The following is a 25154-nucleotide window of genomic DNA, read 5'->3' as shown; positions in this document are numbered from 1 at the left end:
TCAGGGTGCTTTGGCAATATTGTGGAAATAGGTGGGGTTATTGTAGACTCTATCTCCCATACAACACTTGGTTTGTATAGCATACTGCTATTACCTGAGTCTAACATTTCTTGCATACTTTCTATCAATTTGAATTCTTATATAATTACATTTTAATGGCCTCTAAGTATGCTTGCTTATGTGTGTCTTTAGACTGCTGTGTCACCCACACTTTCCCTCTAGGTGATCAATAACAGATGATCTTATCTTAAAAATAGTTCCAGATGCATTTTCTGGAGCTGTTGATCGTATTACAGGATCTTGATGGTGATGTATTTTGTTCCTCAGTCTGTGAACCAGAGTTTGAGGTCTCAGTAGACCAGAATGTTACTGTCAGTTTTGATATAATGCATTATGTTTAAGCGCTTTTTGTCTTTGAAGGCCTTTAATAAGTACTGAATGTAAAAGCAAGTGAAACAGTGTACAGCTCGTGCTGCAAGTCAAAAATCTGTGACAATAAAGTGAAGCCAAATCAAATATTTATCTGCAGAAGGAGTTTGCCAGTTGTCATGGAAATATAGATTTGCAAATTTTGTTTTATGTTTCTCTCAGGACTTCAAGGACTTCTCGTTTACGTTGGCTTAAAATCTTGATGTCATTCTTGGCCTTGAAATACAGCCACTGAGGGCCAATTAAGTTCTGCTCTGCAGCTTTTGAATTTGGTTTTTGTGATTTGCTTGTGTTTGATTTTTGAAAAAGTATGCGAACACAGCTTCATAACAAATGTTGGGTATATATTTATTAAGCGATAAGTTACTTAAATAAGCTGTGTCTCAAATCAGGAAACTTGTGCTCAATCTGTGTTAAGAGATGGAAGAGGCCTATGAAAAGCTTCACTCATCCTTGACTCAAAAACCTGGACACTTAAGAGGAGGATCTTTGCTGCAGACACCCCTGTAAAGACGCTGGGCTTCATCATTGATATCTGGTTGGAGTGGATGACTGAACCAGCCCCTGGTCACAGCTCTCATCTAATAGTGAGGGGGGAAAAAAACAGGAGCAAATCCAAAGCCATGCATGTCTACAAAATAATCAGATTAGAGATTTAACATTGACTGACAGAGAACTCTGCTGCTGTAGGATTTTTGATTTGCAACTGAATACACTTTGATAAAAGCAGAGTACAAAAAGCCTGATGTGAAATAAATGTGTGTTTTCTACAATAAAACATCATCATTGATTAAAGTGGTGCACCCCAATAAGTATTCGCCACTGAGTTTAATGTAATATAGTATTACAGTCATATATAAATAAACAGAAAAGGTTGCAATTCACCTATTTCTACTCCAGCCAATCATGTTGACATACATAAGTGATTAGTTGATTATTAATATGTTGCTTGATGTAACGTTTGTGCATTCACATGCAACAGAAGCTTTGGATAAAACTGATTTATTTTAAGGTGAACATTGATGGTGAAGGTTAAAATATAACCTGAGACTATTAATGTGATATGTTCAGACAACTATTTTTATCACATTATAAACCTAAAAATCTGCATTCTAGTTGTTTAATCGTGTGTTTTGTGTGCAGTGTCTCCTACGTGCTGCATCCTCCATTAAATCAGACATTCAATGCACACACAAGCATGTTATCATGTGAGAGTGCAGCTTCAGGCAGAGCTGCTCACTATAAAAGGCGACTTCAGAGCAGAGCAGTTATAGACAGATATATAGATAGACCATTGACAGAGATGATTACATAGCCACAAACAGTGCAGTTATCTCAATCGACCACTAGATGGCGACAGACACACGGCATTGCTGTAATGAGGTATGGGCGTGGTCACTGGTCACTTCCCCTTACAAACAGACATTTTTGCCATTCCAGTTGACGGGAAACGGCTCACTGCCTGACGATAACAAAAGACAACTCATCTCTATCTATACCATTAAGGATTGCCTTTTATACTGACCGGATTTCGGTAAGTTAAAGCTAACGAACAGCTACATTTGTTTATCGTTCAGCTATAGTTAATAACTGTCTTATAAACACTGGTCTGTTTTCCGCAAGCGCAGGGGTGTTATCGACCAGGTCCCGATTTCACTGCATTTAACAGCAAGAGTTAGCTAACGTTAGCATCGAAGCTAGCTACGTTAGCTGACCGTTATTCGGTCGAACATTTAATATACTATATGTTTGACGTTATTCTTTTAGCAACGAGGTGTTTTTGGAGCTCTAATTAATGTTTCAGCTATCGCTAATTTGGTATTTGAGCAAGGGGGACAACATGTTGCTAGCCACACTGACCCGTTTACCCTTTTAAGAGGGGGAGGAGTGGTCTGGTTGGCTGAGAGAATATGGAGGCATAATTAAGGGTCTGGGTTGAATGACTGACATAGACATGTGTCAGTTGTACCCTCTGAGTTCGTACAATTGATGCCGTTACAACTCTCTCTGAATACACGTATGGATGTAAATATTAGTCTCATTTATCGTTTAACCTCTCCCAGAATATACGGGTTAATCCTCTGATAAAACCCAAATTAAATATAAGATTAACATATATGCTAGGGATGTACCAGATTGGATTTTTTTTGCCAATATCAGATAGGCCAATATTTTTCAATACTGATATATTCGGCACACGTTTTTTCCCACCTAATTGCAGAGTACATCGAGTCTCCCCTGTAGTGGAATTGATATCATGCCTACTCTTATTGCATTGGCCCACTGGCAGATGCAGAAATAAGATAATACAGTGCTTTTTAAAATGTACACATTCACTGGGCAGTAAAAGAAAAGTATTCATACTAAGGTTATGTACAAAAGGCGATTAAAGCCAACTGAAATAGAGAAATAGTGTACTCTTTTCCGCAGTGTTTAATAAATGAGAATAATAGGCTCTAAAAACTGATCATCGAGCATTCAGGCATAATTAAATCGGCAAATTTATCAATAGAAAATATCGGCAGAAATATATAAAATATATAGAATATATAAGCGATAATATCGTGCATCCCTAATATATGCAGCTTTCTAGTTTCTTACTTACCAATTTCTTTAGAAATGCACCAAAGCAATATTCAGGTGAACCAAACCTGCCTTTGACAATGTCTAACATGAATGTTTTGGCTCAAATCAGGAATCAAGATGTTTTACACATGTGGACCCAATGAAGCCATGGTGGTGTCTGGTAAGATATTTGTTGATTCTTTGCCTCACTTTAAAAAGTGTTTAGAAAGGTTTGGTAAACAGACACTCCACCCTCCACAGGCCTGTAATAAAGTTACAGGAGGTCACTGCATAATGCAATGTGTAATTATAGTCCTGTAATAAAGGGTGACAAGTAATGTGTACAGTGGACCTGTAGACCTGTGTCATGTGAGTGATTCAATCATCACGTCGTAAGATGTGATTGAGCAACATCTCTTGTCAGTTGGGAGTAATCTAGGAATTTTCCATTGCTGTGCTATGTAGGCTCCAGCTGTATTGCATTATACACATTGTTGTAATACAGGTTGCAAGTGAACTATGCCTTTAAACCAGTAACTAGCTGTATGTTACTGAGTGGTAGTCTTTTGTTTATGTTATCTGCTTTTCCCCGCCTCTCTTTCCCACCAGGCTTTGGCCGCTCACCTCCTCTAATGATTGCTGGAGGCAGAGTGTTTGTCCTCCCATGTATCCAGCAGATTCAGAGGTGATCCCATTTTCAGTGTCCATTTGTCTATTTTAATTTAATCACAACATAACTACTTTATATCATGAAGAAGTCAACAAACAAACAAGGGTTACTGATATCTTTTCTGCATGCTGTTTCCATTACCAGGCCTCTTGTCATTAGCAGCACAGGGATTTGTTTTTGTGGCTGATAATTGACTTGATTTCCTCTGTCCCTCTCCTCTCTTCATCCTTGCCATATTTTATTATCTTATCCATTTTATCTTTTTTTATTTTTATGCTGTTTTTTTTTCTCAGAATCACTCTGAACACCCTGACCCTTAACGTGAAGAGTGACAAAGTCTACACCCGACATGGTGTCCCCATCTCTGTCACTGGCATTGCACAGGTATGCTTGGAGAAGTGGATGACTGAGAGCCAGAGGGCTTTTGTACAATGGAGTCAAAGAACTGTGCGTGTTTCCACAGAAAGAGGATATTGTAATAGATTGAAAATATTTTGCAGAGGATGTAGTAGAGAGGGGGATCAACTACTGTTTTAAAGAAGCACATGTCTACACACGCAGACTGAAGCACGTACAGGCCTGTGGCTCTCCATGACTGTCGTGTATATATGTAATCCCACGGCAGGCATATTCAGTTCTTTGGAAGATTATTTACTGTTGGATAAAATGTTGGAAAGGAAGTTGACACTTGAAAAGTTCTCATGGAGATGGAGAGGGTCAGTTGGACGCCCCCACAGGGAATGAATTTAGTCTCTAGTTATTTGTCAAGGAAGTCGCATTTTATCGGCAAGTTTAATGCCAGATTTTTCCAGTCTATTCCATGTCCAACCCTTTACATGCTTTTTAACTTTCTCTTTTCCTGTCTTTTTCCAGGTGAAGATCCAGGGCCAGAACAAGGAGATGTTGGCCACCGCCTGCCAAATGTTCATGGGCAAGGCTGAGCCAGAGATCGCCCAGATTGCTCTTGAAACACTGGAGGGACACCAGAGAGCCATCATCGCCCATTTGACTGTGGAGGTTGGTGCACTGATGTTGTTAAAAGTATTTGATAAGCATTTTCCACTCCCATTAAAGACTGTTTAGAAGCATTAAATGTTTCAGCTCTAACCTAACCACAAAGTGAGTGCCTATATACACACACCATGTAATAACTGCGTTAAATGTATCTGTGTGTGTGTGTGTGTGCAGGAGATCTACCAGGACCGTAAGAAGTTCTCCGAGCAGGTCTTTAAGGTGGCCTCCTCTGACCTGGTCAACATGGGGATTGGAGTTGTCAGCTACACGCTTAAAGATGTTCATGATGATCAGGTACTTTAATATGTTCATTATCTGCCAGTGACGATCCACACACAACACGAACGCTGATTACTTGAGCAGCTGGAATCTGAAGTGTCACGGTGTGCTTGTATCTTGAAAGCTTTTAGTCTCATATGATTTCCTCAGAACGTAATGAACTTAAGTGATTAATATTGACCCAGTATGTCTGACTCGACAGACCCCCAACCGCTCTGGACATTAGTGATGAATTAGGTCTAAGTGCTTCAGTGGTAACCGCACCAGCTCTTGCTTTTGTTTGTCTAATGCACTGCCTTTACTTTGAACTGCTCAAGCTGTGTTGTCATTATGAAACACCACAGTGGAAGGTTTGGATAATGACCCACATTACGTGTCGTTTAAACTGAACATTTGACTTAAAAAATAAGGGGGGTAAATGAAGTGGACTTTGCATCTCATGTTTAAATAATCTCTAGAGCTAGCATTAAGGCACTGAACAGGCCACTTCCTGTCACTTCAAAATAAAACCACGCTAAAACTAACTCTCTTGCAGGACTACCTTCACTCCCTGGGTAAAGCCAGAACAGCCCAGGTGCAGAAAGATGCCAGGATCGGAGAGGCTCAGTACAAACGAGATGCTGTCATGAGGGTAAGATGAGCTTGCATCCCTGCTGTTCTGCCAATTTGCAGTATGGATAATATAAAATGAGAATTATCTATGATTTCTCTACAGGAAGCCAACGCGATGCAGGAGAAGGTGTCAGCTCAGTACAAGAATGAGATTGAGATGGCGAAAGCCCAGAGAGACTACGAGCTGAAAAAGGCCGCCTATGATGTCGAGGTCAACACCAAGAAGGCTGAGTCAGAGATGGCTTATCAGCTGCAGGTAAAGTCTTCTGTTCATGATCTAATCTGTGAGAACTTATTGTGAAGTTTCAGCCAAAACTTAACATGTTTCCTGGTAAAGGATAGGCTGTCCTGGTCGGTTTGTTCAGCTTGTCCAAACCGCATCCACAGATTATATGAGGCCGTCTTTTCCAGTTTGTACAAATAGGAACATCCCAGATTGTAGATGATGTCTTTTCAGTGGTCAAAGGCTAAGTGGTGTTGGAATCCACCTTCTCTTCTGCGTTGATCCGCAGGTGGCCAAGACCAAGCAGCGCATCGAGAATGAGAAGATGCAGGTTCAGGTGGTGGAGCGGACACAGCAGATCATGCTGCAGGAGCAGGAGATCACTCGTAAGGAGAAGGAGCTGGAGGCCAAAATTAAGAAGCCCGCAGAAGCAGAGAAATACCGTCTGGAGAGGCTCGCTGAGGCTCAGCGGTGAGTATTTGGACATGATACTGTTATCTTGTATGGTAATGATGACAGCTGAAAATCTATAAAACACGAAAGAATCATTTGTTGTGCATCCAGCACATGAACAGCATCAAAAAGGACAACATTTCTTAAGACAGTTAGACAATTTGTAACCTTGTCACTCCTTTCAGCCTGCAGCTCATCATGGAGGCTGAGGCTGAGGCCGAGTCCATCAGGGTGAGTCCTGCCGCATGCTTCCTTTGTTTTAGAAATACTCCCTCCATGCCTGTTAATTATATTACATTTTCCAATCCTTATAACTATAGGGACTACACACTTGTCCTGTACACTTGTGTTTATTTATATGTGTGTGTGCTTTCTTAGATGAGGGGCGAGGCTGAGGCTTTTGCCCTGGAGGCTAAGGGCCGTGCAGAGGCCGAACAGATGACCAAGAAAGCAGAGGCCTTCAAGCAGTACAAGGATGGAGCCATGGTGGACATGCTGCTGGAGAAACTGCCACTGGTCAGTCTGACTCTCCTGGATGAGTGAATAGAGGAAGACGAATGTTAGAGCTGTGTGATCAAACAATGAGTGACAATGGAACACTAACGGAAGTTGTGAACTCTGTTTCTGTGCTACATTCTCGCTTTTCACTGTATTCATTTCCCTTTTTTTCCTCTCTTGTCCTCCAGATGGCAGAGGAGATCAGCAAGCCACTCTCTGCGGCCCATAAGATCACCATGGTGTCCAGTGGCGGCTCTGAGGTGGGAGCCGCCAAGCTTGCCGGAGAGGTGCTCGACATAATGACCAGGCTGCCTAACGCTGTGGAGAAACTGACTGGAATCGACATCTCCCAGGTACGCTGCGGCGTGTGTGTGAAGGACGGGAGGATAATGTGTGTGATTAAAGAATGGAGCCGATGGTAATAGTCTCGTGTTTCTCTCCCTGAATTTGCAGGCTACAGGAAAGACGGTGCGTTAAGAAGAGCCGGAGACGAGAAAGAATCCGGAGAGGTGTCACCAATATTCAGACTAGGAGCTCCAAACCTCCGCCTCGTGCCTATAACCACTGTAACGACTCAGCATCATCATAGTCCTGTCTGATTGTCCTTGTGCATGCATGTGTTTCACTCAATGGTTCCTTCTCCAGCTAAACAGGATTTTTGGTTCCTCTTTCCTGTGTTTTATTTCTCATCCCTGGTCTGAGTTGTTGTTTTCTGCGGTAGAAACACGAGACAAAAACTTCTGCTCCACTTTAGCTCAGTCATAAAAGATTTCTTATCTTTCTACAATCAACCTAATTTTCCCTGCATAGGAACAAGGTCAATAAGCTGTCATTGTGTTTTATTCTTACTGTTTATTGTTGAAATTGTTTGGCTGAAAGTTCTTTGTGCCTTTTAAATCATTAATTGGTGCTCAGCTCTTTATCACAACATCCGCTTGTAGCTTTGCGTGTGGGCATATCGTTGCTATTTTTTGTTGTGTCCTATTTACTACTAACAGTGCACTAGTCCATTATAAAGAGGCACGGTTGGGTCGTTGCTGGATTACTCCACGTCTCAGTGTAATAACTGATTATGTTACTACACCCGCGATCAGTTGCACTGCAAGTGGGAGACGTTTCTATGTGATTGAAAATGAAGGGGAAGGAAGTGGTCGATGGGAGCAAGCTTATTGGGTTTCCTGTTGAAGGTATTGAAAGTATGTTGTGGAAAAAACAATGTTGACTTTTGTCTCTGCTGCAGTGTCTTCATGAATCTTGTCCTTTATATTGTATGAGTTAAAAAGGACCACCACCAACTAACTCACTAACCAGCCTGCTGCTTTGATGTGCTTGCTGCTTGGAGTTCAAACTGACATATAGTAGACACTGTAATGTGATTTAGTCATCTTTAGATTCTGTGTCCTTTCCTTTTATAATCTGTCTATAGTTTTTAAAAGGTTTGTTTTATCAGTAACTCTAATTCTTCCCTTTTTTTAACACTCTTGACTACGAGACTTTTCTCGCTGCTAAGCCTTATGCATGTTGTTATCGCCAAGTGCCTGGTCAAAACTCCTCAACATTGAAGCCAAGTTAACTTCTTTAATAAAGACTATTACTCTTCTCTGTCAGGTAAAAACGTCCTCGTATGCAACTGATCAGAAGCCATTGGCCATCACTGTCGGTGGCGGTAGATGAAAGCCAAATCTACTCTACTCTCTACTTCTTTTGTACGCTTTTCTGACTAATCTTTCAGTTTAGTTCAATTGTGTTGTTGCATGCCTGTCCTTTAAGTCGGCAAAGCAGATTTTACATAGTGTGGAAGTTGTATACTAGTGTCAAATATTCAAGATTTATCTATAGTGAAATTATCTGTAGACAATAAAATATAAGTGGAATCACTAAAACATGTTGCTGTCTTTCATTCAACATTTAATTGATTTAAAGTGGCTGAAGTTTCATTCAAGACCGCACACAGCAGACTAGAGATAATAGAGTATTTTAAAGACCTTGTAATAATTTCTGGAAATTATGTTTTTGTAAGTATTTTATGGGCTTTTTGCCTTTATTAGACAGCTGAAGATAGACAGGAAGTATGCGGAGGAGAGAGTGGGGGATGACGTGCACCAAATGATCGGCAGACGGGGAGTCGAGCCTGCGATCAGTGCGATGAGGACTGTCGCCTCTACATGGGGCGCTTGCTCTAACAACGGAGCAAAACCAGCGCCTTTATTTCCAACAGTTCAAAGTTCCTGTGAGGAGTTTTTTGGTGGTTATTCAACATACTGAAATTAATTCTGTTGTCTCTTTATGACCTACAAAAGCAAACTAGACCATCAACGACAGGAGTGATTTTTTCTATATAGTTATTTTTAATGCCTGAAACTGCTCGCGGGGGGGTAGGTGTCAGACGAAGCGATTAACTTCCCGCTGCCTTTGTTTACATTTTCAGTGACAAAGATTTACAGTGAGTGATACATATGACTATTTAAAGAAGGCAGATTAGACGTTTTTGTTAAAAACTACCACTAAAGCATGAATAGGACAAGATCAGTAACGAGATTAAAGGTGCAGCTTTGTCCACAGGGGGCGCCAAAATCAACACAAACCAAAAGTTCCTCACAGGAGCTTAATGATAAAATTCTAAATATATGAGAGTTCATCCTTTAAAAATGTAAAAGCTTCAGCTTTTCTTTGTTTTAAAAATTGTGGTAAATTCTTTTAATGTTAGACAATTGGTCGAACAAAGCAAGCAACTTGGATAAGTGACCTTCAATTATGGGATATTAAAAAGGGCATTTATCAATAAATCACAAACAAATATCTCTAGATTAATCCATAGTGATAATAAATGTAAGTCGCAGCCCAAGAGCACACCTTTGTATATTTGAAAAGGTTAACTTTATTAAAACATCTACAAAAATAGACAATGAATTACAATGGCATCAAGGTAGCAAGCGTTCTACAGAGATACAGAAGACCCCAAATGTAACAAAGAGTTTTCCATATATTAGTAAAGGAAATTACACTTCTGTCCTTAAAATATGTACAAACTATTATGATCAAGTTCAAAGACACAAAAGGACAAAATCAGACACGAAGGAGTGTCGAAGTACGTACAGTATATGTATAAAAATATGGGTTTAGTTGAACTACAGTGTATCAAAAATGTCTCAAATGGCACAACCATTCACAATCAGTAAACGTGTATTGATTGGTAACTTTGATCATCTCAGGACAGTGCTATACAATCAGTAAGGTAGATCCACTGATGCTACCACAGTCAGCTTAATGTACTAACATGGGATTATGCAGAGGTGGATGACATTCACACACAATCAGGACTCAGTCAGCAATAACATAACTGTGTTAAAAACACAGTAATGCATTTAGATGAATGACGGCTGATTGTTGGATGTGTGAACACGTCTCGACACACTGATGGTTTCAGTGTTTTCATACATTTAATATGAGATGAGCTGATGGTGCCATTCCATTTGTTTTAAAATAATATTTTACATCTAATGGTTTGGCGATGCTTTGTAGGAGAGGATTTAAAAATGCAAACTGTCTCTAATTTTGATCTCCTTTGGCAAACATTTGAAATCACTGCAGGTGAGATGCATTCCAATCCAAATGGACAGGAGTCACATCAGGCCCCTCACAGAGAAGAGTTTCATCCTGGCCAGATATTTACATGTAGGATTTAAAGTGCAGCTGGTTGTGGAATTTTACCTCTATCTTTTGTGGCTGGATCACAGCCAGGTACAAAAGCCAAAACACCTGAGCAGGCGCATCTGAAGACGTCCTGTCCACCGCCTCGTCTGGCATTAATGTCTCTCTGATTGAAAAAGGCGTTCCATCTCTTCGGCAGCGGCAGACTCTCCTCCTCTGCGCCCGTGTTGTCAGGTCTGAGAAGTCCATTTGGCACCAGGGGTACAGTTTTTCTCTCTGTGGCTCAAGGATGGAGTTTAAAGAGTTTTATTTTCAGCGGGGGTTTCTTGTTGAGAGACAACTTGGAAGAAAGGGGGCTTCTGTAGTCTGGTCCAGATTTCACATCAGTCCACAATAACGCTGAGTTACAGTGTGGACGTGGGTCACTACAGTACTGATGTCTGAAAGTTTAATCTTGCAGACTTCAAGTGGATATTTATATGTTTGTGTCTCATATGGGCAAAAGGGGCTGAAGCTTGAAGCTTGAATAAAACTGATTGAAATGTGTACAGGAGGCTACACATGCTTTAAATAATAAGACGATCCCTGTGTTTGCACCTAAATGTCTGGATGACGTGTAGCATTCGTGCACCTTCACCGATTACTCTGCATGAAGCATTTGATATGATGAAGAAACAAAGTCATGAAACATAATTACTGTTCGTTTCCTAGCTTGCTATGGTTGTTGATTGGAGGATCATTTAGCCTCTACAGCTTCCTGTGCCACCATTCACACAAACCCTCCTCGCATGTTAAGTATGTGAGAAGAGAGAAAGTTCCTATGCAGACCGCACCCACCACCAATCACTTTGAAATCTACTCGGACTACTGCCTATCAAAAGCTTCGTTTGGCCTTGGGGTCGGGGTCTGATGTGGAAATAAACCGAACCAGCGGTGTCTCAGCCCCGTCCACCCAAAAAGTACAAATATAAAAGCGAGCGACCCCACTCTCCCCTCTCCTCTGTGCAGAACCTCCACCACACCTTCCCTCTGTAGCAAGGATGCATAAAACGTAAGAGCCGTTTCCCCCTTTGTAGCGCTGTCTTTCTCCGCGTTGTGTTTCTCTCTTTACACCATGTTCATGGCGTCCTCGGTGAGGAAGGAGTGGATGTAGGCGAAGGACGGACGGAGCTTGCAGTCTCTGTTCCAGCAGCTCAACATGAGCTCGTAGAGACCCTGAGGACACACGGCCGGCTTGCTCAGATACACCTGCAAGACAGAGAAAGGGACCGTGGGTGTTTGTCAATTTTAACAGCTGAATAACATGAATAGTGTAAACAAGAAACAGGCTATTTACTACCCCTGTATGTGTTTGTGTGTTGTACCTGTCTGCCCTGGTCTCTGAAGAACTCCCCTGCGTTGTCGATGACTTGTTCGTCTGTCAGGTTGGAGTACGGCTGCTCCTGACAAACGCTCAGCATCTCCCACAGAGTGACGCCGAATGCCCACACGTCGCTCGCCGTGGTGAACTTTCCCTGCAAATGCACAATGATGCAGTTTAACACCTTAAACTTTGATACCATACTCTCATACCATCAAAATTACAATGAGGATTTTCATGTTAGGATGGCATTGTTTATAAGGTATGACATTATTTCTTAGTTATATAATAAATAATTATCAGTGATTCAACTTCTTTAATGTGTATTCATTTTATATCTTGCTTTATCTTTCTACTTGGTTGTCAGTTGCATTTAATCATCGCTCTGCACTTACTTATACAAAAGATGCAATAAACAGAACAGGAAGTGTTATATTTTGTCCTTAGATTCCATCACTGTCACTGTGTACTCTAAAGCTGTATTTCCCGCTACACAAAGAAAGTGACAGCCGTAGTTTACAGTAAACAAGTTCTTGTTGTTGCATAAACAAAAAAGGAGATCCATCCACGAAGTGAAGAGAAAATTGTGTCAGAAAACTCAGGTGTCAATTGGTTGGTGATTTGGAAAAGGAAAATAGGACTGTTTTTAAGAGAAGAGAAGAAGTGACCCTTGGCTATGTCCCGCCCCCCCTTGGTTACTGTTGCTATACCTGTGTATGCCAGTGAGAAATGTTCCAAGGCAAATAATGGCACATTTCTGTCAATCATACAGGAACAGCGATGTTCTCGCACAGCAGGGTTGTTTTATTTTAAGCTAATGTTTAGTTATGACTCCCTATAACTTTCATAATCTAATACGCTGCCTGGCCAAAAAAAAAAGATACACACTCTAATATTTAGTTGGACCTCTTTTAGCTGTGATTACGGCAAGCATTCGTTGTGGCATCGTTTTGATAAGCTCGTGCAATATCACAACATTTATTTCCATCCAGAGTTGCATTAATTTTTCGCCAAGATCTTGTATTGATGAGTTGATAGTCGGCCCGCTGTGTCAAGTCTTCTCTAGCACATCCTAAAGATGCTCAATGGAGTTAAGGTCTGGACTCTGTGGCGGCCAATCCATGTGTGAAAATGATGTCTCATGCTCCCTGAGCCACTCAAGCACAATTTGAGCCTGATTAATTGTGGCAACGAGTCACATATTTTCCAAGATCCAGTGTATGGATCAAGCTCGCATATCGTGAGCTTGATCCATACACTGGTTTTGAAAACTTGACAGGCCTCACATGCCTAGTTACGGTTGCTAAGGTAGGATTGGACATTGGCCTTTCAAGGGAGGGGCTTAGCAATGGACCAGTTGATCAGTTAAACAAACTCCTTGTTGATTCTGATCAACACGTTATCACCCCATCACACACCATCATATGCATAAACACACACATCCCTGTCCTCTCACCATGAGAATACACTCCCAGGCCATCCAGCGTATCGGCAGCACAGCTCTGCCCTGGATCCTGTAGTAATCTCCAGCGTACAAGTTCCTGCTCATGCCAAAGTCAGCGATCTTGATGTGACGCTCACCGCCCTGATCCTCTGCGCTCTCTCCCCTCTCGCCCCCGACCAGACAGTTACGTGTGGCCAGATCCCGGTGCACGAAGTTTAAGGAGGAGAGGAACTTCATGCCTGACGCGATCTGGCTGGCCATGGAGATGAGGGCCGGGTAACTGGGGGAGAAAGTGGACAGATAAAGGAAATAATAAATATCTGTGACTGTGTGTCCATCTTTATATCCGTGTAAAATGTGTCCCTGGTTTACCTGATAGTCGGTGTGTTGTGCGTCGGCCCTGTCTTGTCAAGAAGCACTCGGTGGGAAAGATACTGGTTCAAGTCTCCACATTCCATGTACTCGGTGACCATGCAGAGAGGATCACTGCTCACACACACTCCCAGCAGACGGATGATGTTCGGGTCCTTCAGGCGAGACAGGATCTTAACCTCTTTCAGAAAGTCGTTCCTACCAGGGCGAGAAAGAGGAGTTAAGAACAGAAAGCATAAATTCACAAGAGATTAAGGACAGAAGGGGTGAAGATTATAAGGTGCTGTTTTCGGTTCTTCGGCCTAATGTATACATAAATCATGTCCGTGAGTCAAGTCAAGAGGTTGCTGATACCCTTAAAAATCAACACCCCAGTCTGCTGCTCTGTGCGTCTTTTCACCTCATTGATTTGTTTTGCCGGTCAATATGTCTGTGTTGCTCCGTCTCTCACTAACCTCCCTTACAAACCACACACACTCCCAGCACATGAGCTCACACAAGCTGGTGTTTTACATGCCCAGTGCTAAACAGCAGAGAGCTAGACTAAACAAGCAGGCTGGTGAAAAGCGCGTCCAGAAAACCACAGAGTGCTGGGACAGTTTTAAGAGCTGGGTGGGCAAAACTGTGGTGAAAATTCTGCCACGATGCTGCTCGACGTTATTCCCAACTTATCAGCAATAAGAAATTGAAAAGTTTATACATATTTTGGCTGCATGGTGGTGCGAGAAGGTTCCAAGTTAGAAACCTGGTTCGAAACAAAGTGGAGTTTGCATGTTCTCTGCGTGCATGCGTGGGTTCCCTCCAGGTTCCTCCCACAGTCCAAAGACATGGTCGTTAGGTTAAATTGGTGACTCTAAATTGCCCGTAAGTGTGCGTGTGAGCAGGAAATGTTGTCTGTCTCTGTGTGTCAGCCCTGTGATTGACTGGTGATCAGCTCAGGGTGCAACCCCACCTCTCGCCCAATGACAGCTGGGATAGGCTGGATGAATGGAGTGTTGTGATTTTGTTCTGCAGCCCATATTCTGCCCTCTAGTGGTCAAATATCACCTTAAAAGTAACATGTAGCAAACAGATTTTAAAGCCAAAAAAAGGAATATTTTACATGGTAGAAAAAAATCCATCTATTATACATCTATTTTTTTAAATTCTCTGATACTATGTGACTTCTAAAGGAAGCCTGTGAAACTTCCTGGCTCCTACGTCTGCGCACACCTCTAAATATACCCTCCAGAAACTCAATGTGGGAGCGCTGCAGGCCAATGAACACACTGGAAAGAAGAGATAAGCTGTAACAGTGGAAAGAAAAACTGTGAGCCACTCTGAACCCAGGCTCAGCTGTGTATGAAGTTACAGACCTGGCATTCTTAGAGGCGTCGGGCCGCAGTATCTTCACTGCTACCAGCAGAGGGCGACCTTTCCTCACATTGAAGGGGAACTCCAGGTTGGGAAGGTCCTGAGGGCTCTCGATTTCACACAGGTGCACCTTCCACCAAAGAAAACAGACTTTGTTAAATCACACTTTTACCCTCAAACACATATTTTTTGGAGGGGGAGGGTCATTCCTCACCTCTCCAAACTGACCCTCTCCCAGTTTCTCTTTGAAGATGAGAAACTGGCGAGGGAGCTCCGGCAGCGGGGCGGCGTCAGCCCCGGGGCTTGACGAGGCCAAGGCGGGCACGGCGTAGGTGTTGTTCCCGCTGACGCCCTGCAGGCTCACAATGTCTGCTTCGGCGTAGTGAGGGACGCTGGGAGGCAGCGGGGGCGACACGGGGGGAGACAGGGAGGGGTAAGGAGGGGAGCCGGGGTAGGGAGGAGGCTCCTCTTGAGTTGGAGGGAAACCTTTCTCCATGTCCAAGTCCAAACCACAGGCTGCAGGGAGGAGGAGGCAGACAGACAGGGTGGATGAAATGAAAAGATAAAGTGTGATTAAAAACAGCTTTGTTTTGCTGTAAGAGGCTGTCAGTGAATAAATCAGATGGTATCACATAATCAGACTTTTGGTTATGAAGGGATTGTTTGGATTTTGAGGAATTTTCTTTGACAATGAAACATTTTACAAGATTCTGAAACAATCTGAAAAAAAAAGGACAAAACTGAAAACTTGATAAGAAGCTAAAGAAGCCAGATGTTTGAGGTGAAATTTCAGCAACACATCGACAGCTTTATCGTTCTGATTTATGCAAAACCATTCGTCATCGTCTGTCAGCGCTGTGATTTAAGGTTTGAGGACGACTAAAAGACCTTGGCCATACTGCTACCATTCATCCTGCTTAATGCCAGAGAAGTTATTGCTTTGCTTAGGAGGTTATCAAAACGAGGAGAGTACAAAACTAAACTCTTTGTGATGGATGAGTGGACTACAATCAGTCTTTGTTGGAAATTGTATTGGTCTAATCTATTTGCTTTGGAACTAAATTAGAATCTATTGCTGATAAAAACACCTCTCAGTTTAATTCAACATCGGTAAAACAACTTCATATTCTCCACTATCAGCCTGCGTGAGGGTCTGACAGCACACATAAGTCAAAAAGTTGTGGGGAGAGTGACCTCTGAATACTAAGTGTTGCGTCTTTGTTAAAATCATAATAAAGATGATAAGAAACTTTCTGTTCGCTTCACTGCACACACCACCAGAGCCCGTGAATCATACACTGAATCCTAATGGTACTATTCAGATTGATGCTGTATTATTAAATATAGGCAACAAATATCAACACCAGGCAAGTGCTGAACCCTAAACATATTTGTCTATTCTTAACCTATCAGAGACATAATAACAACAGGTATGCAGCCATGCTATCAGCTCTGTAATAATAAAGCACAGCCGAGGATGATGGGAAGTTCAAAGGTTTAGCAGGTATTTGGTCATAAATTAAATTTTGACTTGATGGTGGTGCAAGAGGAAATGTCAGGAGGTCATGAAACTTATTACAGGTCAAAGTAATTACTGTGAGCAGGCCGTTAAACTGTGCATTAAAAAAAAAAAGAGGCAAAATCTATCTAAGAGTCTCGAAGACACTTGGCTCAAAACCTGAACGTAAACCTGATGGTGGTGCGAGAGGAAAAATCTGGAAACATCCTCTGGGAAACGTAAAAGATTGTAAAAAAGTGGACTTGTAGGTATTGAGGAATCTCACTGGATCAATTAAACTTTGACCTGAAAGTATTGGATGAAACGTGTTAATACGACCTTGACTATAGATTATAAGAAGTGGACGTAGCCTTTTTGTTTGGAAAGTGAAGCCAATGTTGTAGTGTCTTAAACCTGCAATTCCTTCCCCAGCAGGGGGCGACTGCCTCGGTTGCAAAAAAAAAAAATCTGATTGTATGGAGTCAGATGAGACCCTACTTCTAATTTGATTTAATTTCCTAATTACATTATTGTCTCAATTTCAAGTTGTCTTCGTTCCAACGTGATTTTCCTTTTTAAGTTTTGGTCCTATATTGAACGAAATTAACGACTAAAGGATTGCGCAGTTTTTGCGCTCTAGTTCTCATCCAAAACTGTGCAACAGAACAAACAGCGTCTCTGTGCTCTCTGTGCTGTGTGCACGTATTTAAATGAGTTATTATGCAGATATTTGGGGCAAATTTGGCCCCTTTTCTAAGCAAATGAGCCTCATGGCAAAAAGCATCTAATTCACAAAGAGCAGCAACAACAGCACCGCACAGTTAGAAGGAAATTTTCACCGTCTGCAAAGAGTTGGTGGTTACTGCAGCGCAGAACAATGAGGGCCATCACGCTCAGTTACCTGTGATCATGACAACAATTCCATCTTTTGTGTGACCAAAAAAACCCTGAAATGTCTGTGAATACTATTTTGTCATTATTATTATTATTATTAAAGTTGGACTAAGCTAAAGCATCTGTGAGTCTCTGGGTAAGTTTATAACTTGCACAATTCCCCAGTTACCAAACAATCCCTTCAAACAAAGTTATGTTGAGTTGTGAGTGAATGAAAACGACTTATTATGCGAGTGACAGGATGGATGATGGAGGTCGGACACATGCAAATTAGACTAATCATATCTGCTCCCCTAAAGTCCCACCCCTGGACGGACAGAAAGGTAGGTAGGCAGAGAGGTAGGAGGGCCCTCCTGACTGTGCTGGCCCAGTCTGAGGTCTCTTACCCTGGGGCACATTGAGGCTCTTCTCCTGAGCCTGAGAGGTGCCGGGGACGACTAGGGACCTGGCGCCTTTTCTCTGATCTGACAGGAGCAGGTCATATGCTGGGTTGTTTTTTAACAGCAATGCTGGTTCGGGCACACACACATGAACACACAAACACAGGACGAGGCGGGGTACACGCACGAACAATGACGTGGATCAAACAGAGGTCGCACATGACAAAAGAAAACACACACAAACGACAAAACACATCAACAACCATTAGCATGTTAGCATATCCAGTATGATACATGGAAGGAGGAGGGGTTGCACTGATACATGGAGAACAGAAGAGCATCGCAAGAACAGGCAAAGTTAACACAACCAAACATAACAAAATCCAGTGGATGAAATAATGTTTCTGTTACACATGTTATGTTAAACTCACAGGCGCCTAGTAAAAACAGCATGCAGGCCTCCTGGGGTGCAACGCAAGAGAAGGAATGCTTTTACTTTCTTTACTCCTCTTTTTTCCTTCCCTTTTTTCCCTTTCTTCTCGTTCCTCAGAACAATAGCTCTTTTGTGCCCTCTCTGTGCCGTGCATCTTCTCGGAGAAGCTCTTCCTCGCGGGGTGTTTGGTTTGATTTACTTTTGTTTGGTGTGGTGAAATGCATCGTGATCACAGTGTTTTCTTGATACACATGCTACATTTTTTCTCCCGCTGTTTGCGTATAGCTAATATCATCAATCCGAGGTTGCAAAAGCATGAAGCTGTACAAACCACATACATGTTTGCAGAAAATGAAATTCTCTACATATGGAGAGCTGCATTGTTTTACATTTTCCTCTCCATGCCAGTCGTCTGTGGTTCGACCATAGATCAATCTCTGCCAACATCAATTTAGCATGTGGTATGTTTTACTGCACGCAAGCATGTTCTGAGTCACGCTATGAATCTATGATATTTTTCTGGACTGAACCCCTCAGCTCGATCAGAAACAGATCCTATCATTCCTATAAATCCCCTTCATAACTGTGTGCTCATACATGAGGTGTGTTTAACTCACCTGTGCTGTCTCGTTGATCCCTCGGCCGCAGCAGAGCGCTCGGCTCCTGGTACTCTCCCTCTCCCTCTCTGTCATGGTCGCGGTCATCCGGGAACGTGTGGATGCGCTGGTATCGGCTCGAGTAGCTGTGTGTGTTATTGATGACCACGTTGTCCGAGGGGACTGACAGATGGACTCGCAGCTCATCGCTGGAAAGACTTCCCTGGGCCTGGCAGGGCAGAGCATGACTCATAAAAGGTCCAGGTATTATAAACCCAGTCGCCAGTTTATGAGATACAGATGGGTAAAACTAATGCAATCTAATAGAATAGTTGTGCAATGAATTCTGCCTTCATGAGATTTACAACGTTCCCTCAGTTTTATTGTTGGAACAGTTTTACAGAGGTATTGATTCAGCTTGATATAATATAATATCTGATGCATTTATATCAATGATAGGAGGTAGGTTGAATAATAGGAGCTTTCAGTGTAACACAAAACAATTCAGGCGACACAAACCACCTCTCAACACCTTTTTAAATACAGTCGGCTGGATTAATTGCAGGACTGTTGCATTAGACTGCAATAGTTTTAAGTAAGTGTACCTAATAACTTGGCGACTGGGTCTAAATTCATCAATCATTTAAAGTCCCCAAAGCAGATGGTGATCAAACTGGGAAAACAGCCTCTAATCTTTGAACAATTAGAAATAAATGTTGAAGGATTCCCATAAAACATCCAGATGGAGAAACAGTGGTACGCTGCCAAAGGACTGGCAGTTGTTATCTCAGGCCGCTATCAATCATTTTAACTCTGTTAAAGAGACAGAGCAGTCCAATAAATCTTTTTCTCACTTATGGTTTTTTATTCTGTAGGAAGTAGTGAACACTGCTAACAGCAAGAGCGATGGGTTTTCCAGAGCAATCAGGATATTGTTTCCGGAAAAGCAATTAGATGTAGTTTTTAAATATGTAATTAATCTTAACTGTACGAGGGGGGTAACAGAAATCTCACAGATAGATGTTTGGCTAATAAAACCAAGGCTGCTTTACCTCCAGGGGTAAATAAAAAGTGTGTGAACTTACCCTTCAAGGCTGCTAAACATTAACATAAGAAACCTGCAGGTAATGTCTAATTTCAGGAACAACTGCTTAAACATTAAGCTTTAACATTGACCTCATTCTTCACTCACCTTGCCCAGTATCTTTTTCCAGTACTGCCTCCAGAGAATGACGGCTATCACAGCAAGGAGCAGAAGAATGATGCCCACCAGGCAGCCAATCAGAATAGCCGTATTACTGCTGTCGTCTTTGGCTACAGGAAGTCCCGCCCTCGGTGTGTTTGCAAATTCTGCATCTAGAGGACGAGAAAAAAGACAGGTGGAAATGTTAGCTTTTTGTCGTCATTTATGCTTGACTGTGTGAAACCTGCTGGTATATTCGGGTTTGATGATGATTATGATGTGTGTGTGTGACCACAGCCTGGCATGAGCTAATACCCTGCTCAGGCTAAAAGCTTTGGCTCTTTCAGCACAGTCACGCACTCACTGTGGGGTCACACACACACACGCACACACACCAGCCTAGTTTCATCAGGCTTATTAAACATCTGATTTGGATTGTCTGTTTGAGTATGCATTGGGTATGCCCACTGGGCTTCTTAAAGCTGCTTTGAGAGCACAATGCCAACCCTGTTATCTTCTCGACAGCTTTGTAGTCAACTATTAATCTGTATCACACATTTATTTCTTCTCCCTTGAAGATTAAATGCAGCTTGTTATTTGACTGAGGGACAAAACTATGCTGAGTGTCTGCAGTATAGTTTGGTGTAAATGATACTCGTAAACAAACCACTTTTACAGTGAGGGTTTGGGACAAATAGCTGTTAAAGATCAAAAACAGGCACACATACCACGCATACATGATGCTTTTATGTGCATGTATGCACTCACACACGATTTAGACACCCCATTGTTACAAGAGAAAACAACCCCCTTCTCTCTCTCCCAGTCTGTTCAACACCATGCGTGTAATAAATAAACCCAAACAAAGCCGTCCAACCGCAGCCAGTAACAAGGACAAAGCAGCAAACACGCCACACTAAACCAATTCCAGCGCTTGAAAAGGCCTGCTATTGTTTAACTGTGTCGAACAGAGACCCAAAAAAAACATGCAGCTTGTAAGACCGCAGGAAGTGAGATGTTATTGTGCACATATATAACACAATATACATCTCAGTTAGCGTTTTCCATTCAGCTGTATATCTTGGAACCCAGGGGACGGAGCCCAGTGCCAAAGCCTGGCCCTGTAATCCCTCCTCCATTATACTTCATACTCCACACTCAGCAGTGGGACAGTTTTAAGATGCTGGAGGAGAGCCAGAGGGGATGTTTCTAGCTCCCATCCCTCGGTTCATCCTCCATTGCTTTTTTTAAAATATTTTTTGCTCTCTCACCTGACAGCGTCCAGTTACCAGTTGTGTCCGTCATGAAGGAGGTGGTGCTTGTGTGGGGTTCTGGAGGAGCGAGGGATGGACAAAGGAGGAATGTGTGAGAAGAGAGGTGCAGAAGGAGGGTGATGAGGAGAGGAAATCATGGGCAGCAGGATTCTGGTTCGCTTTTCATCCATAAAAACTAAAATCCCTTAAAAGTTCACACCAAGAACTTGAGAATAAAAACTTAAAACACTTGACGCCACATCTCTCCTGCCGTTTAAGTACAATGAAAACTCTAAGATAAGCATCCGGCGTAGACTTTGGTTTCAGTGAATGTTGGCTCGACGCCAAAAGGATTTCAGAGCTTGTGATAAAAAAGGATGCTAGTCAGACATGGGCCTCCTTTGGCACTGCCTGCCTCTGGCTCTGCTTTAGACACAAGGCTTCGACACACTGCCGACATGCTCACACTCATCACAGCTGGGGAGAAGAGACGAGTGCAAAGACAGGAGGTGATGAGGGAGAGATCAGGGGAATAAGGAGAGAGCAGGAGGGGGGATAGATGAAGCAAGTATGGTGGGTGATGAAAAAGGGGAAAACTAAGGAGGTATGTTTGGTGGAATGAAAGATGGTAAATACAAGATGACATGGGGGTTAAGAGAAGGAGGATTACGGCGAAGAGGCTCACCAGATGGGCCGGCGGTGGTGTTGGACGAGCTGCGGCTCGACGTGGGAGAAGAGGAGGTGTGGTTGAGAGACGGAGGAGAGGGGGAAGTGGTGGTAGGAATCTTTGGAAGATTAGGGGGAAATGAACCCGTCTCTGTGGCGTCCTCCTCCAACGGCTCTGGATCAGGAGAGAAAGAGACGAGTTAATGAAAATGAATCATGGTTTATATGTTCAGGGGGTTTCCATATGGTACGACGCACCGTCTGGTTGTCCTCGGCTGTTGGGAAACAGTGGTTGCGGTCACAGCTGGTTGTGTTTTCAGAGAAACAGTGTTTATCTCATGAGATTATGTTAATTATGTTGTTTTTTGACTGGGAAGTGATCCATTCCTTATTGACTAATCTGGATGATTGTGTTATGACAAATGGTTAGTGTGAAGAGGCCAACTAACCTCTTCTCTTCAGTTTTTAGTTTAGCTGGATGTTTTACTGATGAAAAGTTTGCTCATAAAAGAATATTTGGATGCAGATTTGGTAGTTTTGGGTTCCATGTTTTAAGGCTCAAGTTCGCAGCTCGGCTTTCTTCCCCTGATCACGAGGCAGGCAGGCGCGCTCATGCGAGAGTCTGGCACGAGTCCAGCCACCACAAAATGCCAGACCACTCAACGCAAGACATTTCAGCCACCTGAGTACGATGTGATTATCGAGCACTTTGCTGATTCTTATCACGTTACAACTGACAGAGTATTTGAGTCGAGGGGACAGTTTAATTAGTCAAAGCAATCTCAGTTGGAGAGCAGCAGAGGAGTCCTCTATCTGACTTTCAATCAGATAGGCGTAAATCCCATCTTCACAGAGGAGATCGAAGCCCCCCATCTATTTCCTGCGCTGATCGACAGGACAAGGCTTTAAAGGGAAAATTGCCCTTCCTAGTAAACACTGTTTGATCCTGATCAACTATTATAACAAGCAGGAGAATATAAAGAAAATCTGATCCAACATCTACGTTCACAGTAGGCCTACTTATTTCCAAGAAGCCATCCTTTTTGAATGCTTTCCCTTAAAGGAGCAGTTCGCCGCTGGAAAAAGTCGCTGTCAGTCAAAGCTGATGTTCTCTGTAATCGATAGCAGCAATAATATTTGAAATTGCCGCCATAGTTGTGGAGAAAGTTGTACAAACAGCTCGTGGTTTCGCCCATTCTACATTCCTACAACACCCAGCGTGCATTGCGCCCCTCCCTCTGAAAGGAACGGGCCAGCGAGAGACGCTGGAGTGACATACTACTGTTATTCCAGTCAAGGATATTGCTTCCGGCAACGGCTCAGAGCGGTTCAGAATCTGAAATACGACGAGAATATACCAGTGGATCGTCTAAAGAATCTTCAGGTCCGCAGTCTACATTTCAAACCTGATGATTTTAAACGAGACATGACATCGGAGGCGGGCGTCCTAGATTGAGGAAGTGTAGTTTAGCCTCCGCCAGATGACGCATGGCAGAGGTTTTCCAGGGCCCATTGGAGAAGCAGATAGCGTTTCTTCTGACCACAATGGCATTAGCTCCCCATAATAGCATGACAGGCGAACTGGCCCTTTAAGAGGTTTTCTCCACAGACTGTGTTTTGAACACAACAGCATTATTTTTTAGCTGAATCTCTGCTGAAAACAGGAAACGGTCCTTGACTGTAAAAAATGCTGATACATTAATCCAATTTAAAGCACACGGTGAACAAAGACTTCATTCTGTCACAGTCTGGAAACAAACGTAGCTCATTAAATTTCACTTCACTTAACTTTTACTTTGAGTATTTAAAGGATTCTGATCGGACTTACACCCACAGTACAACAATCCTTTACAGGTGTATGTCACTATTTTCTCTATTTATCTTTTGTTTGGGCAAAGCTAAATCTCTCCTGGACATCCAGTGCAGTGCCAGACAGTTTCTAGGAAATGTGTGAAGCCGCTATGGAAGAAAAACAGCCTGTCAGAGTCACATAAAAATCACTTCAATTCTGCTTCGTACCAGAGAGGAAGGAGATCTCGCTGATTAGAAGCCATCGGTCAGCAAAGTAGAATTTACAGCGGAGGATTTGAGCCGCCCGGGCACCAAGTGGGAGGGAGATGGGTCGCGAGGAGGGGTCCTTTAGGTCCTCGAGGGGAACGGGCAGAGTGAGGGCGGGAGAGGACCAGGGCTGGAGGATGCTGGGTTTGAAAAGACACTCAACTTTGCTGAAAACTCGCACGCCCTGGGTGTGGCGGTTGTTACTGTGCACCTAGAGGAAGGAGAAAAATGTTTAAGTACAAAGAAGAAGGACAAAAGAAGAGATACTTGACCATCCTTTATCCACCCTCACCTCTAAATTGGCTTGACTGTTGTCCAAATACCTAAAAGTTACTCAGGGAAATTGGGGCCTGAATCATTTATTATTCATGCAGAGGTTGGAGGTCCAATTAACACACAAAATTAATGACCGATTCTCATTCTGTTCAAGCGTAATTGCTTTGGCAAGAATTAAAGCTGGGCAGGACCACGATGGTGCACAATTAAAACAGAGGAGAGAAAGGAGAAGATGGAAGATAAGAGCGTGTATGACAGGAGACTGATGGAGGAGCGCAGAGTATATATATCTTCCCTGACTTTACAAGCAAGGAAAAGGCCAGAGAGGACGGAATCCATAAAAGCTGATCTAATATATGAGGTGTCATCGTTGCTGGGGGGGAGGAAGAGGAGCTGGATGAGAAGAAAGAGGGATGTGGAGGAAGATGGAGGGTTATTAAATGAGAGAGTGAGAGGTCAAATCTATAGATCTGAGAGATAGAAAATTAAGGGCGGGAGAGAAAAGGTTGAGCGAGGGCTGCTCTGACAGGTTAGCTATTAACCTCACACTTACTGCGAGGCCAGCTGCTCTAATATAACCCACATGTTAATACACACACATGAGAGCGAGGGAGAGCAGCTGCACCAGACGCTGAGTTAACGTGTAACTGATTCTATCTGGAAGGGGACACAATGGGAGGGGGTGCGTACTGTATTTGTGGAGGTGGTGTGGGTCTTATAAGTCAACACAACCAAGGTAATTCACTACTCCTTCAGGGAATACAGATCCCATGACCTGCACAAAGCTTAATTTGAGAGAATAACACTGCATTCATTATGTTTCGCTTGTTTCGTCATAAATCTCTTGGCTGCCTCGTCTTCCACGTGAGCTTACAAGAAAACATGAAATCTTTGAAAGGCGACTTAGATGGTATCTCCAGTCTCTTAAAGTGTCTATAGGAAGTGCAGCTCTGTCTGACAAAAGGTCAAAGGTCACATTTCCCTTTGGGGAGTG

The 25154-nt window shown here is 42.8% G+C and overlaps 2 protein-coding genes across 4 annotated transcripts in view; one reads left to right on the top strand and one right to left on the bottom strand.

The window, feature by feature from the left end:
- Window positions 1-1874: 1874 nt before the first annotated feature.
- On the top strand, window positions 1875-8626 carry flot1b (flotillin 1b). Its single transcript, XM_069656650.1, has 13 exons — window positions 1875-1963; window positions 3125-3175; window positions 3604-3679; window positions 3958-4048; window positions 4538-4681; window positions 4853-4972; window positions 5493-5588; window positions 5673-5825; window positions 6082-6263; window positions 6431-6476; window positions 6624-6761; window positions 6932-7096; window positions 7197-8626. The coding sequence occupies exons 2-13, from the start codon at window positions 3133-3135 to the stop codon at window positions 7218-7220; spliced, it is 1278 nt and encodes a 425-aa protein (XP_069512751.1). The 5' UTR covers window positions 1875-1963; window positions 3125-3132; the 3' UTR covers window positions 7221-8626.
- Window positions 8627-9597: 971 nt separating this feature from the next.
- ddr1 (discoidin domain receptor tyrosine kinase 1) overlaps window positions 9598-25154 on the bottom strand; it is a 43650-nt gene continuing 28093 nt past the window's right edge. Inside the window, exons 9-20 of one of the 3 annotated variants that reach the window (XM_069655593.1) lie at window positions 23846-24095; window positions 21846-22001; window positions 21179-21238; window positions 19917-20080; window positions 18746-18953; window positions 17702-17824; window positions 15138-15439; window positions 14926-15053; window positions 13571-13768; window positions 13211-13478; window positions 11759-11908; window positions 9598-11642 (exon numbers count right to left, since the gene is read on the bottom strand). In XM_069655593.1, coding sequence (XP_069511694.1) covers window positions 11502-11642; window positions 11759-11908; window positions 13211-13478; window positions 13571-13768; window positions 14926-15053; window positions 15138-15439; window positions 17702-17824; window positions 18746-18953; window positions 19917-20080; window positions 21179-21238; window positions 21846-22001; window positions 23846-24095 — 2148 coding nt within the window. In that variant the 3' untranslated portion in view covers window positions 9598-11501. The remainder of the gene's footprint in view (window positions 11643-11758; window positions 11909-13210; window positions 13479-13570; window positions 13769-14925; window positions 15054-15137; window positions 15440-17701; window positions 17825-18745; window positions 18954-19916; window positions 20081-21178; window positions 21239-21845; window positions 22002-23845; window positions 24096-25154) is intronic. The other 2 variants (XM_069655595.1, XM_069655594.1) reach the window with 2 other exon arrangements.

This window comes from Semicossyphus pulcher, unplaced genomic scaffold (assembly GCF_022749685.1).
Source record: "Semicossyphus pulcher isolate SPU_LCO1_2020_fin unplaced genomic scaffold, fSemPul1.0.p SCAF_9, whole genome shotgun sequence".
NCBI classification, from domain to species: domain Eukaryota; kingdom Metazoa; phylum Chordata; class Actinopteri; order Labriformes; family Labridae; genus Semicossyphus; species Semicossyphus pulcher.
This window is presented reverse-complemented; position numbering and strand designations above follow the sequence as displayed.